Source organism: Macaca nemestrina, chromosome 10 (genome assembly GCF_043159975.1).
Source record: "Macaca nemestrina isolate mMacNem1 chromosome 10, mMacNem.hap1, whole genome shotgun sequence".
Taxonomy (NCBI): domain Eukaryota; kingdom Metazoa; phylum Chordata; class Mammalia; order Primates; family Cercopithecidae; genus Macaca; species Macaca nemestrina.
In genome coordinates, this window is record NC_092134.1 from 135296899 (window position 1) to 135315219 (window position 18321).

The 18321-nt window shown below is 45.9% G+C and overlaps 1 protein-coding gene across 7 annotated transcripts in view; it reads left to right on the forward strand.

Annotated features, from left to right (window-relative positions):
- Positions 1 to 8123, forward strand: part of LOC105463755 (solute carrier family 2, facilitated glucose transporter member 3) — a 57087-nt gene extending 48964 nt beyond the window's left edge. For all 7 annotated transcript variants that reach the window (XM_024787335.2, XM_011711029.3, XM_024787337.2 and 4 more), the window contains 3 exons: positions 1521 to 1622; positions 3050 to 3253; positions 6111 to 8123. In XM_024787335.2, coding sequence (XP_024643103.1) covers positions 1521 to 1622; positions 3050 to 3253; positions 6111 to 6329 — 525 coding nt within the window. In that variant the 3' untranslated portion in view covers positions 6330 to 8123. The remainder of the gene's footprint in view (positions 1 to 1520; positions 1623 to 3049; positions 3254 to 6110) is intronic.
- The last annotated feature ends 10198 nt before the right edge of the window (positions 8124 to 18321 follow it).

Here is an 18321-nt window from a genome sequence, read left to right on the forward strand (position 1 = left end):
ATCTTTTTTGTTGTTTATTTATTTTTATTTTTTTTAATTTTTTGAGACAGAGTCTTGCTCTGTTGCCCAGGCTAGAGTACAGTGGCACGATCTCAGCTCACTGCAACCTCCACCTCCTGGGTTCAAGTGATTCTCCTGCCTCAGCCTCCCCGAGTAGCTCGGACTACAGGCATGCGCCAACACGCCTAACTCATTTTTGTATTTTTAGTAGAGACGGGCTTTTGCTATGTTGGCCAGGCTGGTCTCGAACTCCTGACCTCTGGTGATCCGCCTGCCTTGGCCTCCCAAAGTGCTGGGATTACAGGTGTGAGCCACCACGCCCAGACTATTGTTTAATTTTCCTTTGGAAAAAAGAGATACATTCAATGCTGAATGTAGTCTTCACTCTTCAAGCAAATATGGGATGGATGGGAAAAGAGGAAGTATAGAAGGGACTATGCAGTATGCTTTGAACTTGGAATTGGAGGAGAGGTTTTTGGAAAAACTTTCAAACTGTTTTTCCTGTTTTTACACTGAAACAACAATAATAACAGAAGATTTCTGTGACCCCCAAAATATTTAAGGATTTGTCCCCATCACGTAAGCAATCAGTTCTGCAGTGGACACCATCTAGGTGTCCTGTGATTTAATTCTGACACTACCTGGAGATAGCATCGGATCTCACAGGTTGGTGGCACAGTTCCCAAGACTGCCCCCCACTCCTGATGCCCATCACAAGCTCCAGGTTGTTTTACCTGTGCTTCTGACCCACCAGCTATAGATCGGGATTCCCACCACGCCCTCTTTGGGTTGGATTAATTGGCTACAGTGGCTCACAAAACTCAGGAAAAATGTTTCCTGGTTTGATTTAAAGGATATTTTAAAGCACAGAAATAAACAACCAGATGAAGAGATTCACAGGGCGAGGTCTGGAGGGACCCTGAGCGTGGGAGCCCCTGTCTCCGTGGAGTTGGGGTGCACTCCTAGCGCATAGATGATTTGTTGCTGACCTTCCTGTCAGCTTCCACGGGTTCAGATATCTGCAAGTTCCCCACACCCTGCCTTTGGGCCTTTTCTGCAGACTTAATTGGTTCTCTATGATTGAAGCATGGACAACTGTTCTGAAACGTGATTGGACAAAAAGGGAATGATCTGAACCCAGCCAGGCCTGTCTGTTTGGATTATTTTGGCCTCTCTGTAGCGTTTCGGGTGGGGCAGGACCCACTCTGAAATGAGGGTTTTATGACCCGCAGTCAGATTAGCGTCCTGCCAAGTGGGAGGGCAGGAGAAAGTCAGAGAAGAATTCTATTTTCTGAGGCCTGCAGCATCCCAACATTATGACAAAAGACTCTACCAAGGGCTAGGGGGATTTTGAGCCAGGACCTGTGAATGGAACACTATATGTATGTATATAAAATCATAAATCACAGGAGGTGTATCCATAACAAGTGTCCTGCTGTTGGTAAGGCAGATTCCAAGTAGCTCAGACACTGTTTTCATGGAAAGGAAAACTGAAGTTTCATGTCATATTCTTCTTCCAGCTATTTCTGGTGGAAAGGGCAGGAAGAAGGACTCTGCATATGATAGGCCTTGGAGGGATGGCTGTTTGTTCCATGCTCATGACTGTTTCTTTGTTATTAAAGGTGAGTGCTCTTTGAGTGAAGAAAAGCGAGGGAGGGGGAAAGGAGGAGAGGTTACAGTTGACTTCTGTGACACAAGGGGTGGGTTGTTAAGGTTGCAGTTTGTCAACAAAGTCAGAGGAGAGAAGCAGGACGCCCAGAGTTTTTAAGAAACGTGGGTCTTCAGAGAACTAGAGATAAACTGTTAGAATCCTTACATTTATAGAACATTGTTAGAGTCTATAAAATAAATTATCTAATTTAATTCTTTGTTTGTTTGTTTGAGACAGAGTTTTGCTCTTGTTGACCAGGCTGGAGTGCAGTGGTGCAATCTCGGCTCACCGCAACCTCTGCCTCCTGGGTTCAAGTGATTCTCCTGTGTCAGCCTCCCCAGTAGCTAGGATTACTGGTATGCGCCACCACGCCCGGCTAATTTTGTATTTTTAGTAGAGACGGGGTTTCTCCATGTTGGTCAGACTGGTCTCGAGCTCCCGACCTCAGATGATCCACCTGCCTCGGTCTCCCAAATTGCTGGGATTACAGGCATGAGCCACCATGCCTGGCCTAATTTAATTCTTAAAATAATATCAAGGTAATCACACTTTATAGATGATGACAGGGTCTCAGTACAAAGTGATATATATGAGATCACATAGATGGGATTCAAAAATTCAAGCCTGGCTGGGCGCAGTGCTTCATTCCTGTCATCTTAACACTTTGGGAGGCCAAGGTGAGAGGATTGCTTGAGCCCAGAAGTTCAAGACCAGCCTAGGCAACATGACAAGAAACTGTCTCTAAAAAAAAAAAGTACATTTTTTGTTTGTTTGTTTCTTGAGACAGGGTCTTGCTCTGTCACCCAGGCTGGAGTGCAATGTCGCCATCTCAGCTTGCTGCAATCTCTGCCTCCCAGGCTTAATTGATTCTCCTGCCTCAGTCTCCCTGGTAGCTGGGATTACAGGCACGCGCCACCACACCCAGCTAATTTTTGTGTTTTTTAGTAGAGACAGGGTTTCACTATGTTGGCCAGGCTGGTCTCCAACTCCTGACCTCAAATAATCCCTCACTTCACCCTCCCAAAGTGCTGGGACTATAGGCGTGAGCCACAGTGCCCAGCCAAAAGAAAAACAAAAAATTGTGTTTTAATTAGCCACGTGTGGTGGCACATGCCTGAAGTCCCAACTATTTGAGAGGCTGAGGTGGAAGGATTGAAGCCCAGGAGATCAATGATGCAATGAGCTGTTATAGCACCACTGCACTCTAGCCTGGGCAACAGAGTAAGACCCTGTCTCAAAAAATAAAAACAGAAATAAATCCAAGCCTATTGATGCCACAGCCACTCATTGTATTGTACATCAGAGACAAGAGGAGCTTGCCATTAGTTGCCTCTGGGAACCTAGATTCTGGGTTACACTGTCTTTAAATTTAATTTTCTCTGTTCCTTCCTCTTACAGGATACCTATAATGGGATGAGCTTTGTCTGTATTGGGGCTATCTTGGTCTTTGTGGCCTTTTTTGAAATTGGACCAGGCCCCATTCCCTGGTTTATTGTGGCCGAACTCTTCAGCCAGGGCCCCCGCCCAGCTGCGATGGCAGTGGCCGGCTGCTCCAACTGGACCTCCAACTTCCTAGTCGGATTGCTCTTCCCCTCTGCTGCTGTAAGTAAACTCAACTTACCTATGTATCTATCTATCTATCTATCTATCTATCTATCTATCTATCTATATTTTTTTGAAACTGAGTCTCGCCCTGGTGTGCAGTTGCCCAATCTCAGCTCGCTGCAAACTCCACCTCCCGGGATCAAGCAATTCTCCTGCCCGAGCCTCCTGAGTAGCTGGGACTACAGGCGTGCGCCACCACCCCCAGCTAATTTTTGTATGCTTAGTAGAGAGGGGGTTTCCCCATGTTGGCCAGGATGGTCACCAGCTCTTGACCTGGTGATCTGCTCTCCTTGGCCTCCCAAAGTGCTGGGATTACAGGTGTGAGCCACCGCGCCTGTCCCACTCACCTTGTCTTAAAACCAGCCTACTTAGGCTGACATATTGAAGATACACATTAATACAGTAGTCAGGCTGGGGGAGGTGGCTCACTCCTGTAATCCCAGCACTTTGGGCGGCTGAGGCAGGCGGATCGCCTGAGATCGGGAGATAGAAACCACCCTGACCAACATGGAGAAACCCCGTCTCTACTAAAAATACAAAATTAGCCGGGCGTGGTGGTGCATGCCTATAATCCCAGCTACTCGGGAGGCTGAGGCAGGAGAATCGCTTGAGCCCAGGAGGCGGAGGTTGCGGTGAGCCGAGATCGGGCCATTGCACTCCAGCCTCGGCAACAAGAGTGAAACTCCGTCTCAAAAAATATATAATAATAATAATAATACAATAGTCCTTCCTCATCTGCAGTTTCAGTTACCTGAGTGTAAAAGTATTAAATGGAAAATTCCACAAATAAACAATCCATAAGTTTTAAATTGCACCCGGGCGCAGTAGCTCAAGCAGGTAATCCCAGGACTTTGGGAGGCGGAGGCGGGAGGATCACTTGGGGTCAAGAGTTCGAGATTGGCCGGGCGCGGTGGCTCACGCTTGTAATCCCAGCACTTTGGGAGGCCGAGGCGGGCAGATCACGAGGTCGGGAGATCGAGACCATGGTGAAACCCCGTCTCTACTAAAAATACAAAAAATTAGCCAGGCGCAGTGGCGGGCGCCTGTAGTCCCAGCTACTCAGGAGGCTGAGGCAGGAGAATGGCGTGAACCCAGGAGGCGGAGCTTGCAGTGAGCCGAGGTCGAGATCGCGCCACTGCACTCCAGCCTGGGCTATAGAGCCAGACTCTGTCTCCAAAAAAAAAAAAAAAGAGTTTGAGATTAGCCTGACCATCATGGTGAAACCCCATCTCTACTAAAAATACAAAAATTAGCCAGGTGTGGTGGCACAAACCTGTAGTCCTAGCTACTCGGGAGGCTGAGGCAGGAGAATCACTTGAACCCAGGAGGTGAAGTTTGTGGTGAGCCAAGATCTTGCCATGACACTCCAGTCTGGGTGACAGAGCTAGACTCCATCTCAAAAACAAAACAAAAAAATTTACAAATAGAGACGGGGGCCTGCTATGTTGCCCAGGCTGGTCTCAACCTCCTGGGTTCAAGTGATCCTCCCACCTCAGCCTCCCAAAGCTCTGGGATTACAGGCATGCACCACTGTGCCCAGCCTAAGAATGTATCTTTTGTCCATAAAATTGTGAAGAAGAAAAAAGAGGATGGGTGAGGTGGCTCACGCCTGTAATTCCAGCACTTTGGGAGGCTGAGGTGGGCGGATCACGAGGTCAGAAGTTCGAGACCGGCCTGGCCAATATCGTGAAACCCTGTCTCTATTAACAATTCAAAAAATTAGCTGGGTGTGATGGCAGGAGGCGCCTGTAATCTCAGGTACTTGAGAGGCTGAGGCAGGATAATTGCTTGAACACGGGAGGCAGAGGTTGCAGTGAGCCGAGATGGCACCATTGCACTCCAACCTGGCAACAAGAGTGAAACTCCATCTCAAAAAAAAAAAAAAAAAAAAAAAAAGGTGGCCAGGCACAGTGGCTCACACCTGTAATCCCAGCATTTTGGGAGACCAAGTCGAGAGGATCACCTGAGGTCGGGAGTGTGAAACCAGCCTGACCAACATGGAGAAACCCCGTCTCTACTAAAAATACAAAATTAGCCAGGCGTGGTGGCACATGCCTGTAATCCCAGCTATTCGGGAGGCTGAGGTAGGAGAATCACTTGAACCCAGGAGGCGGAGGATGCGGTGAATGGAACTCATGACATTGCATGCCAGCCTGGGCAACAAGAGCAAAACTCCATCTCAAAAAAAAAAAACCTGTGGGTAACTGGGGACTACTGTAATTACTGATGCCATGAAAGATTGGACATCAGGGCTGTAAACCAGATTTTCAATAACACATAGGAAAAAAAATGACAGCAGGAAAGATTGAAATGGGATGGCAAAACTGGGAACTTTATTCATTTTGTTATTATGTGAGATGGAGTCTTGCTCTGCTGCCCACGGTAGAATGCAGTGGCTCACTCTCGACTCGCTGCAACCTCCGCCTCCTGGGATCAAGTGGTTCTCTTGCCTCAGCCTTCTGAGTAACTGAGATTACAGGTGCATGCCACTACTCCCAGCAATTTTTTTTTTTTTTTTTTTTTTTGTCTTTTTAGTAGAGACAGGGTTTTGTCATGTTGGCCAGGCTGGTCTCAAACTCCTGGCCTCAAGTGATCCACCCGCCTCGGCCTCTAAAAGTGCTGCGATTACAGGCATGAGCCACTGCACCCAGCTCAGAAACACAGATTTTAAAAATAATACTCAAGGCCGGGTGCAGCTCACTACAGGCGTAAGCCACTGTGCCCAGCCTCTGTTTTTATTAAATATGGAAAGGTTATAGCTTGAAGCATATTAGAAATATGAATGTGAAGGAAATTGAGTTTGTCAATGACCAGATTTTTATAAAAACTTTCCTTTCTTCTGTCCTCTCACTAGCACTATTTAGGAGCCTACGTTTTTATTATCTTCACTGGCTTCCTCATTACCTTCTTGATCTTTACCTTCTTCAAAGTCCCTGAGACCCGTGGCAGGACTTTTGAGGATATCACACGGGCCTTTGAAGGGCAGGCGCAAGGTGCAAATAGATCTGGGAAGGACGCCGTCATGGAGATGAACAGCATCCAGCCTCCTAAGGAGACCACCACCAATGTCTAAGTCATGCCCGCTTCCACCTCCCTCCCAGCATGGAAAAGCCATCTCTCCCTGAACAAGGAGAGACCTCATCAGGATGAACCCAGATTGCTTCTGAATGCTGCTACTTGATTCCTTTCTCATCCCACGCACTCCATGAGCACCCCAAGGCTGGGGTTTGTTGGATTTTCAATGGCTTTTTAAAGATTTTATTTCCTGGACATTCTCTTCTGCTTAGGAGAGACCGAGTGAACCTACCTTCATTTCAGGAGGGATTGGCCACTTGGCATATGACAACTTTGCCAGCTTTTCCTCCCTTGGGTTCTAATATTGCCGCATTAGGGGATACAGGAGAAGAAAAGTAAGGTGCAGTTCCCCCAAGCTCAGACTAACCAGGAAGCAGATGCACATATGAGTGTGGAAGGCAGAGGGGGTTTATGTAAGAGCACCTTCCTCACTTCGATACAGCTCTACACGGCAAATTAACTTGAGTCTTATTTATTTCATCCTCTGGTTTAATTACATAAATATTTATTTTTTAAGTGTAATTTTGCCAAATAATAAAAACAGAAGGAAATTAAGATTAGAGGGAGGTGTTTAAAGAGAGGTTATAGAGTAGAAGATTTGATGCTAGAGAGGTTCAGGTGCAATAAGTAGAATTTAGGGAGAAATGTAGTTCATTATTGGAGGGTAAATGATGTGGTGCCTGAGGTCTGCATGTTACCGCTACCAGTTTCTGTCTTTCAGATGGAAACTCTTTAATTTCTCAGAAAAGTTGTATGCCTATTTAATAAAGCTACTGATTTCCTTTGGAAATTTAAGGTAATAGTTTACATGTAGTAGTACTTGAAATCTAGGATTATTAACTAATATGGGCATTGTAGTTAATGGCAGTTGATGGGTTCTAATTTTGGACAGAGTTGAGGGAAGGGAAAGTGATTTCTAGAAAGCCTGTTCCCCTCACTGGACGAAATAACTCCTTCTTCTTGTAGTAGTCTCATGACTTTTGAAGTAATCCTGCCACCTATCTTGTGGGAGAGCCATCCAAATGAGAAACCTAAAATAATTGGTTCTTGGCAGAGATTCATTATTTCTCTACTTTGTTCTTTAGGAGATTTTAGGTGTTGATTTTCTGTTTTATTTTAACTCATACCTTTAAAGGAATTCCCCAAAGAATGTTTACAGCAAACTTGGAATTTGTAACTTTAGCTCTGGGAGAGGATTTTTTTCTGAGCGATTATTATCTACAGTGTGTTGTGGCTTTAGGGTCACGGCACGCTTGCATATGTCTGTTACCATGTCACTGTGGTCCGATGCCGAGTGCCCTTAGGGGACTTGAATCTTTCCAATAAACCACGTTTGAGATAGCATGAGTCAATGTGCAGTGTAGCCACACTTGAGGATGAATGTATGTGCACTGTCACTTTGCTCTGGGTGACTTATTTTCTCTGTGTTTGTTCCTACAGCCCCATTTTCCTATGTTGCTCAATCTCCCTTTCCCTTCTTGGTGTTTACACATCTCAGAACCTTTCGCCAAACCCTTGCCAATGACAGTATTTTGGTTCTCAGTTCTCACTGTTGCCTCTGCTCATGGAGCTTTTGAATAAAAATGCACCTAGCTATGGAGTGGGGTTTAGCTGGAAAGGTGACCTTCCAACTTCACGTCAACTTCTGGCTCTTCAAACAGGTTGGCAGTAAGGCAGGGAAGTTGTTTTCCTATTCCTCACTGAGAAGACTGTGAATATTTCCAGATGGATTTTCCATTATTAATGTTAGTTTGATTCTTTGTTTTAAAATAAAAATTCTGAGTGTACATGACATCACGGACACATTATTATTATTATTATTTGCCGTTCCTATGACAACAAAATCTGCTTTAAATCCTGAGTTGACTACTCAGCACCTGTTGTGACCTTGAGACTTGTATGAGACCCTCATACTCATATGAGACTCTGTTCTTAGAGTCTCATACATATAAGAGAATAGCAATATTTGGCTGGGCCCGGTGGCTCACGCCTGTAATCCCAGCACTTTGGGAGGCCGAGGCAGGTGGATCACCTGAGGTTAGGAGTTTGGGACCAGCCTGGCCAATATGGTGAAACCCTGTCTCTGCTAAAAATACAAAAAAATTAGCCGGACGTGGTGGCAGGCGCCTGTAATTCCCAGGTACTCGGGAGGCTGAGGCAGGAGAATTGCTTGAACCCAGGAGGTGGAGGTTGCAGTGAGCCGAGATTGTGCCATTAGACTCCAGCCTGGGGGATGAGAGTGAGACTTTGTCTCAAAAAAAAAAAAAAAAAAAAAGAGAATAGCAATATGTGTTTACTATGCAGATTAAGTGAAAAAGCCTTTGTGCCTTGCTTTTCATACTTGATGAATTACGTTGCTTTCTTTCCCCAGTGAGAACTAGTTTTGTTTTGTTTTTTCTGTTTTTCTCTTGTGTTCCTTTCCTCTTCCTTCCTCCTCCAGTCTTTGCTGTCTACAATTCATCCCACACTGCTGTCAGGGCATCCTTGTGACATACAATAGTTCCTGCTGTCCCCAGGGGACTGGTTCCTAGACGCCTTCTTAGATATCAAAATTCAGGGATACTCAAGTCCCTTACATAAAATGCACATAGTCTGGGCGCGGTGGCTTATGCCTGTAATCCCAGCACTTTGTGAGGCCAAGGCAGGCGGATCACAAGGTCAAAAGATCCAGAACATCTTGGCCAACATGGTGAAACCCCGTCTCTACTAAAATTACAAAACTTAGCTGGGCGTGGTGGCACTCCAACCTGGCGACAGAGCAAGACTCGATCTCAAAAAAAAAAAAAGAGAAAAGCATGTAATTATTATTGTGATGATTTAAATGCAAATAATCTATGCACATCATCTCATGCACTTTAAATCATCTCTAGATTACTTTTAATATCTAATACAATGTAAATAATTGTTAAACTGTATTGTTTTTTATTGTTGTATTGTCTTTCTTTCCAAATATTTTCCATCTGTAGTTCTTTGCATCTGCAGATACAGAAGGCGGACTGTATATCACTATCCTACTTAAAATCCTTTGGCCGGGCACGGTGGCTCACGCCTGTAATCCCAGCACTTTGGGAGGCCGAGGCGGGCGGATCACGAGGTCAGGAGATTGAGACCATCCTGGCTAACACGGTGAAACCCCGTCTCTACTAAAAATACAAAAACAGTTACCCAGGCGTGGCGGCAGGCGCCTGTAGTCCCAGCTACTAGGGAGGCTGAGGCAGGAGAGTGGCTTGAACCCGGGAGGCGGAGCTTGCAGTGAGCCGAGATCGGGCCACTGCACTCCAGCCTGGGCGACAGAGCGAGACTCCGTCTCAAAAATAAATAAATAAATAAATAATCCTTCAATAGCTTCCAGTTAACTACAGAAGAAAACTTAACCCCCCTAGTGGATCATGTAACCCCTCTAAGACAAGATCCCTGCTACCTCTTCAGTTTGACTTACCATTTATTTCTTAGCTCCTATTTATATAAAACATCTTCCCCATTACCACATTCATTCACACCTCCATGCCTTCATTTATAAGTTCTGACATTCCACATAGTGAAAATATTTGAGGAGCCACCTTTTCTATTTCTGTTTACCCCAGTCATGTGCTCCATAAAGCCCTTCGTATTCCCAAAATGTTCCTTACACCGTGAAATTGTGCATATTAGAAAGAATGAAAAGATGAAATACCCTGACTGTCCCAAAAGTGCCTGGTGAGTACACAATTATTAATTTGTTTTGAGGCAAGGTCTCATTCTATCACCAAGGCTGGAGTGCAGTGGCATAATCACAGCTCACTGGCAACCTTGACCCCCTGGGCTCAAGGGGTCCTTCTACCTCAGCTTCCCCAGTAGCTAGGACTGTAGGGGAGTGCCACCATACCCATCACCAGCTAATTTAATTTTTGGTAGAGATGAGGTCTTGCTATGCTGCACAGGCTGGTCTCCAACCACCTGAGCTCAAATGATCCTCCCACCTTGGCATCCCAAAGTGCTGGGATTACAGGCGTGAGCCACTGCACCCCACCTCTCCACAATTGTCATAGCTCCCTCTTTTCCACCTTTGCTTTCTTATGATTTATTCTCTGTATCACCAATTTTTTTTTTTTTTTTTTTTGAGATGATGTCTCGCTGTGTCGCCTAGGCTGGAGTGCAGTGGCATGATCTCGGCTCACTGCAACCTCCACCTCCCGGGTTCCAGTGATCTCCTGCCTCAGCCTCCCAAGTAGCTGGGATTACAGGCACACACCAACACACGCGCCTAATTTTTTTTTTTTTTTTTTTTTTTTTTTTTGAGACAGAGTTTCGCTCTTGTTGCCCAGGCTAGAGTGCAATGGTGCAATCTCGGCTCACTGCAACCTCTGCCTCCTGGGTTCAAGTGATTCTTCTGCCTCAGCCTCCTGAGTAGCTGGGATTACAGGCATGCACCACCAGGTCTGGCTAATTTTTTTGTATTTTTAGTAGAGACGGGGTTTCTCCATGTTAGTCAGGCTGGTCGCGAACTCCTAACCTCAGGTGATCCACCCGCCTCAGCCTCCCAAAGTGCTGGGATTACAAGTGTGAGCCACCATGCCCGGCCGCGTCCATCTAATTTGTGTGTTTTTAGTAGAGACAGGGTTTCGCCATGTTGGCCAGGCTGGTCTGGAACTCCTTACCTCAAGTGATCCGCCCACCTCAGCCTCCCAAATTGCTGGGATTTCAGGTGTGAGCCACCATGCCCAGCCCAGAGTGATCTTTTAGAATTGAATCATGTCACTCTGCTGCTTAAAGCCTTCCAATTACACCTTACCACTTAAAATAAGATCCAGACTCCTTCACCATGACTAGCAAATCTAGTGACCTTAGGTCCCAGTTTAAATTTCCTCGATTCATTTTCGTTTTCTTTTTTTTTTTTTTCTTTCTGAAACAGAGTTTCCCTCTTGTTCACTAGGCTGGAGTGCAATGGCATGATCTCAGCTCAGTGCAACCTCTGCCTCCTGAGTTCAAGTGACTCTCTTGCCTTAGCCTCCTGAGTAACTGGGATTACAGGCGCATGCCACCACGCCCAGCTAATTTTTGTATTTTTAATAGAGACGGGGTTTCGCCATGTTGGCCAGGCTGGTCTCCAACTCCTGACCTCAGGTGATCCTCCCGCCTTGGCCTCCCAAAATGCTGGGATTACAGGGGTGAACCACCGCACCCAGCCTGCCTTGATTCATTTTCAAAACTTCCCTGTTACAGTTACCCTACCTAAAAGGTTTGCCTTTTCAATTTCACCTCTTATTGTCCTCCTTGCATACTGAAGTCAAGCCCCATTTGTCTTTCCAGTCATCATATACATCATATTCATTATCACTTAGGTTATTTTTGCACTTGTCCCCTGGTGCTTGGAATATTCTGCCTCCGTTTTTCATGACTGAATCTATCTTATGAATTAGGTCTTAGTTAACAACTTCTGTAGAATATAAGTGTCATAAGAAGCATACTTTGTTGTCTTATTCATGCCTAGAACACTATCTAACATTTAATTGACTTTTTTGTGTGGTTTTTGTTGTTGTGTTTTTGGTTTTTGGGTTTTTTTGAGACAGAGCTCATTGTGTCGCCCAGGCTGGAGTGCAGTGGGGCGATCTCGGCTCACTGCAACCTCTGCCTCCCGGATTCAAGAAATTCTCCTGCCTTAGTCTCTGGAGTAGCTGAGACTACAGGTGCAGGTCACCATGCCCGGGTAATTTTTGTATTTTTAGTATAGAGGAGGTTTCACCATATTGGCCAGACTGGTCTCAAACTCCTGACCTCAGGTGATCCACCTACCTCAGCCTCCGGAAGTGCTGGGATTACAGGTGTGAGCCCTAATTGATGTTTATTACGTGTATCAGTCTGGGTCCTATCAGAAGACAAAAATCACACTTTTTTTGTTGTTGTTGTTTTGTTTTTACAGGGAAAGGTTAATATAAAGAGTACCAAACTACAATAAAAGTAACTGTAAGATGTAAGATAAAATGCAGTTTCCTAGAGCTGAGGGAGATTATCCAAGAAAGGACATACTTGGAAGGAAGGCCACTGCCATCTCCTCAAAACTGAGGTGCACGCCCTACTGGAGAATGTAGAGTTGCAGTCCACGGGAGAGCAGAGAAGTGTGGTGGTTTGCCTGGGTCAGTGCTGGTGTTCGGGCCCTGGGCAAGCAGGGAACACACAGCTGGTGACCAGACATGCAGATGTGCAGAGGGAGTCGCACCAGAGGGGTAGGAGGCCTGGAGTGTGGCATCCCTGTGGAAAGTGACCACCAGGCCAGGGCATGGCTGGGGCAGGTCACCACCAAATTTCCTCTCATCTGTACTGCTGACCTATGGTGCAGCCACTGGAACCAGCAAGAGAATCCCCCTTCATCCTGGAGTATCCTTCCAGCACCATCTACTGAGAAAGCATTGTTCTTAGTACTCTAAAAAGGAAATGCTTAAAGGAATTCCATCCATTTAAAAGCAGGTATTGAGGGATGAATTCGGAGCTGACAGACAGTAAATTGATAACTAGCACAATAAGTGTCAGATGGCTGCGTAGATAATAGTGAGATTTGGTTGAGGGGATTTCCCCCTTCCACACCTCCCAAAGCCACCTGGGCTTTTAGAGAAAATTCAAGGTAAAACTTGTCCCCAACCCTGAAGCCCCCCTTCCTTCTTTTTGGAATCAAGTGTTTGTTGCAGAAATTTGGCCAAGGTTCCAAGTGGTCCCAGTTGGTTGAGGTTGGGCCAGGGGGTCGCCTGCCCAGGGTTGGGCAAGTGAGACAAGGAAAAGGTGGAGGGAGCGTCTCTGGGCCTGGGGCTTCAGAGCTGCAAGATGCAAGAGCCAAGCTGCAGGTGAGGCTCTGCGCCTGGGCCTTCATCATGCCGTCCTCTCTCATCATGAGCTACAGATACCCAAAGAATGGCACCGATGAATCATCTAGTAACAAATCTGTCTTTCTGATCGCGGGCCTTCGCTGCACTGGCGTGGCTGAAACTGCGGTTCTCACCAACGTCCACCTTCTTCTTCCAGTTCGCCGCCCTGCGCCCAGCGAGCACCGAGCCCGCCAGCTCCAGACTTGGCGCTGCGGCCGCGATCACCCACTTCCCACCGCCCCAGCGCCTCAGGAGGCTCGGACTGGGGGGTTTGGGGGTAGGGCTGCAAAACTGGAGACCCTGCAAAAGGCTGGGTCTGAGCCACGCTGTCTTCCCCGCGAGTCACCTTCACTGCGCAGGCGTGGGCAGCTGTGGAACCCTGTTTTCGTTTTTGGCTTTTTTTTTTTTTTTTTTGGACGGAGTCTCGCTCTGTCGCCCAGGCTGGAGTGCAATGGCAGGATCTCAGTTCACTGCAACCTCCATCTCCCGGGTTCAAGCGATTCTCCTGCCTCATTCTCCCAAGTAGCTGGGATTACAGGCTCCTGCCACCATGCCTGGCTAAATTTTGTATTTCTTTTTTTTTATTTTGAGACGGAGTCTCTTTCTGCCACCACGCCTGGCTAATTTTATATTTTCAGTAGAGACAGAGTTTCACTATGTTGGCCAGGCTGTTCTCGAACTCTTGACCTCATACAATCCACCCGCCTCGGCCTCCCAAAGTGCTGGGATTACAGGTGTGAGCCACCGTGCCGGGCCTTTTTTTTTTTTTTTTTTTTTGAGATGGAGTCTTGCTCTTGTCGCCCAGGCTGGAGTGCAGTGGCGCTATCTCGGCTTACTACAACCTCCGCCTCGGGGGTTCAAGCGATTCTCCTGCCTCAGCCTCCTGAGTAGCTGGGACTACAGGTGCCTGCCACCATGCCTGGCTGAGTTTTGTATTTTTAGTAGAGATGGGGTTTCCTTATGTTGTCAGGCTGGTCTCCAACTCCTGACCTCGTGATCCGCCCGCCTCGGCCTCCCAAAGTGCCGAGATTACAGGTGTGAGCCACCATGCCTGGCCTAACCCTGTCATTCTTACTTGGTTTTGCTCATAATCACTAATATTATTTGCTGTGACCCAGGATATACCTGGAACCCAGTGACCTTGACCTACCTTCAAATGCAGGTAAGTGAATTTAGCTGCCCTTTCTGGATTACTCTAGGCTGTGTTACTTGATAGAGTTGAATGCTGAGTTAGGATACGTTTCAGGGATTACATGCAAATTTCATTTTTTAAAATAAGGAAATTGGTCAGGTGCTGTGGCTCAAGCCTGTCATCCCAGGACTTTGGGAACCTGAGGAGGGAGAATCTCTTGAACCTGGGAGGCAGAGGTTGCAGTGAGCGGAGATTGTGCCATTGCACTCCAGCCTGGGCGACAGACCAAGACTCTGTCTCAAACAAACAAACAAAGAAAAAGAAAAAAAAGTGAAAGAAGGCAGTCATAAAAGACCACATATTATATTACTCAATTTATATGAAATTTCCAAAATAGGCCATTCTACAGAGAGAAAGAAGACAGAGTTAGTGGTGGCCTTGGAAGGGAAGAGGAGGTGGTGAAGAACACAGAGAGGGCCGAGTGCAGTGGCTCACGCCTGTAATCCCAGCACTTTGGGAGGCTGAGGCAGAGGGATCACTTGAGCCAGGAGTTCAAGACCAGCCTAGGCAATATAGGGAGACCCAGTCTCTACAAAAAATTTAAAATTTAGCCAGGTATGTAGGCCGGGCGCAGTGGCTCATGCCTGTAATCCCAACACTTTGGGAGGCTGAGGCGGGCAGATTACAAGGTCAGGACATTGAAACCATCCTGGCTAACATGATGAAAGCCCGTCTCTACTAAAAAGACAAAAAATTAGCCAGGCATGGTGGCACACACCTGTGTTCCCAGCTACTCAGGAGGCTGAGGCAGGAGAATTGTTTGTACCCAGGAGGCGGAAGTTGCAGTGAGCCGAGATTACGCCACTGCACTCCAGCCTGGACGACACAGCGAGACTCCGTTTCAAAAAAAAAAAATTTAGCCAGGTGTGATGGCACATGCCTGTGGTCCCAGCTACTCGAGAGGCTGAGGCAGGAGGAACACTTGAGCCTGGAGGTCGAGGTTGCAGTGAGCCCAGGTCACACCACTGCACTCTAGCTTGGGTGACAGAGAGAGACCCTACCTTGAAAAAGGAAAGAAAATATAAAACCAAAATATCCTCTGATAGGAAACTGGTAAACATAAATTTTGCAATGTCTGTGGAATGTAGTACTATGCAGATACTCTGCATAATTAGGTAGATATTTGGTGCTACAACATCCATGATGTGTCACTGAGTAAATAAAAGAAGTTAGAGAACAGCATCTTCAATATGTCCCCATTTGTTAAAATAAAAAAAGAAGGAAGACAAGAAAAGGAATCTTACTTATGTAGGCTTATGTAAATATAGAGAGTTTCTCAAAGGATATTGAATAAATTGTTAATAGTGATTAACTCTTTGCAGTGAGCCGAGATAGCACCACTGCACTCCAGCCTGGTGACAGAGCAAGACTCCATCTCAAAAAAAAAAAAAAAAAATTTAAAAAAAAAATTACCTCTGAATAATGCAAAGAGATCTTATTGAGAAGACCTTTTACTTTTTAATTTTTTCCATCTTGCTTTTTAAATATTTTGCTACTTTTAAAAACATATGTACACACAACAAAAATTTAGAAAATTCTCAATCATCTCTCTTTTTAAAACATTGTAGCTTTTTCCTTCTTCACAGATTTGGGAAGCTTCATTGATCTTGGAGTTTTCCCAGGAAGGTGTCACAGAGTGTGGAGGCCACAAGATAAAGTCTAGGTAATTTAAAAGGAGATCCCTGCATAAAGGATGAACATGAGATAAAACCATGGTTCAGAAGACAGCAGTCGTCTTTTGCTTTTTCACCTTGGTGCTGGACAGAAGAGGAAAAAAAAAAACCTCGCTAAGAATTCTTTTGTTGTTGTTGTTGTTGTTGTTGTTGTTGTTGTTTTGAGACAGAGTCTTGCTCTGTAGCTCAGGCTGGAGTGCAGTGGTTTGATCTCAGCTCACCACAACCTCCGCCTCCCGGGTTCAAATGATTCTCCTGCCTCAGCCTCTTGAGAAGCTGGGATTACAGGCATGCGGCAACACATCGGCTAATTTTTTTGTGTTTTTAGTAGAGATGGGGTTTCACCATGTTGGGCAGGCTGGTCTCGAACTCCTGACCGCGTGATCCACCTGCCTCGGCCTCCCAAACTGCTGGGATTACGAGGATGAGCCACTGCATCCAGCCCAAGAATGCTTAACTACACATTGGTCCCCATGCAGTTTTGTTGGCTGATTTTATGCTACCTGTGTGACTAAAAATCTACAAACAGAAAATATAACTTAAAGCGGTTCTAGGTTAGTGCAGGTTCTAAACAACTGAGAGAAGCAAACATAAATCTTTTCTGGAGGAATGCCAGTCCAACTCAGAGTTCAAAGTAGTCAAAATTATGAAATACGAGGCGAGGTTTGGTGGCTTATGTCTGGAATCCCAGCAATTCAGAAAGCGGAGGTGGGTGGATCCCCTGAGGTCAGGAGTTCAAGACCAGCCTGGCCAACATGGTGAAACCCCATCTCTACTAAAAATACAAAAAATTAGGCTGGGCAGGGTGCTCATATCTGTAATACCAGCACTATGGGAGGCCGAGGCAGGTGGGTCACCTGAGAGTTCGAGACCAGCCTGACCAATATGGACAAATCTCATCTCTACTAAAAATACAAAATTAGCTGGGCATGATGGCACACGCCTGTAATCCCAGCTACTTGGGAGGCTGAGGCAGGAGAATTGCTTGAACCTGGGAGGCAGAGATTGTGGTTAGCCGAGATCACGCCATTACACTCTAGCCTGGGCAAGATCAAAAATCCATCTCAAAAAAAAAAAAAAAAAATATATATATATATATATATATATATACACACACACACACACACGAAATATGTGTCTGGGGTTGGTGGGTCACATCTGTAATCCCAGAATTTTGGGAGGCCAAGGCAGACGGATCACTTGAGGTTAGAAATTCGAGACCAGTCTGGCCAACATGGTGAAACACTATCTCTACAAAAATTCAAAAATTAGCTGGGTGTGGTGGCATTCAACTGTAATTCCAGTTACTCAGGAGGCTTAGGCAGGAGAATCGCTTGAACCAGGGAGGAGGAGGTTGCAGCGAGCTGAGATTGTGTCACTGCACTCCGGCCTGGGCGACAGAGGGAGATCTGTCTCAAAAAAGAAAGAAAGAGAGAGAGAGAGAGAGGAAAAGAAAAGAAAAGAAAAAGAAAAAGAAAAGAGAAGAGAAAAAAAATTAGCTGGGGTTGGTGGTGTGCACCTGTAATGCCAGCTACTCAGGAGGCTGAGGCGGGAGAATCGCTTAAACTCAATCACTATTTAATGAATAAGCCTTAGAGATGATAAATCCCAAATATTTTACATGGGGGAAAAAACTATGAAAGAAAAACCAACCAGCTTTTTTTTTTTGGTTTGTTTTTTAATGTAGCAGGGCAAGCCTCAGATAAAACTCCTCAGATATCATATTAAAGAAGGAAAAGGTTTTTATTCAGCCGGGAGCATCGGCAGACTCACGTCTTAAGAATCAAGCTCCCCAAAAAATAAATTCTTGGCCTTTTTAAAGGCTTACAACTTTGAGGGGTCCACGTGAAAGGGTCGTGATAAATAGAGCAAGTGTGGGAAACGTGACCGGGGGCTACACGCATCAGCTAACAGAACAAAAAGTTTTACAATGCTTTTTTCATACAGCATCTGGAATTTACAGATACTACAAGTAGTTTAGGTCAGGGGTTGATGTTATTATTATTACTTTTTTTAACTCCTAGGGCCGGGTGGTGGTGCCAAGGTTGTCTGGCTATTTACCTTACTTTTGTTTTTTTTCCAACTTTTTGCTTTCTCTCGCCTCCTGTCTTGTGAGCTAGGCAAGGTGGGGGGAGGAGGGCAGCAGGAGTAGTAGTGGCCTCCATCCTTATTAAGAGATGGGGTTGGCCGGGCATGGTGGCTCACACCTGTAATCCCAGCACTTTGGGAGACCAAGGTGGGCGGATCATGAGGTCAGGAGTTCGAGAACAGCCTGACCAACATGGTGAA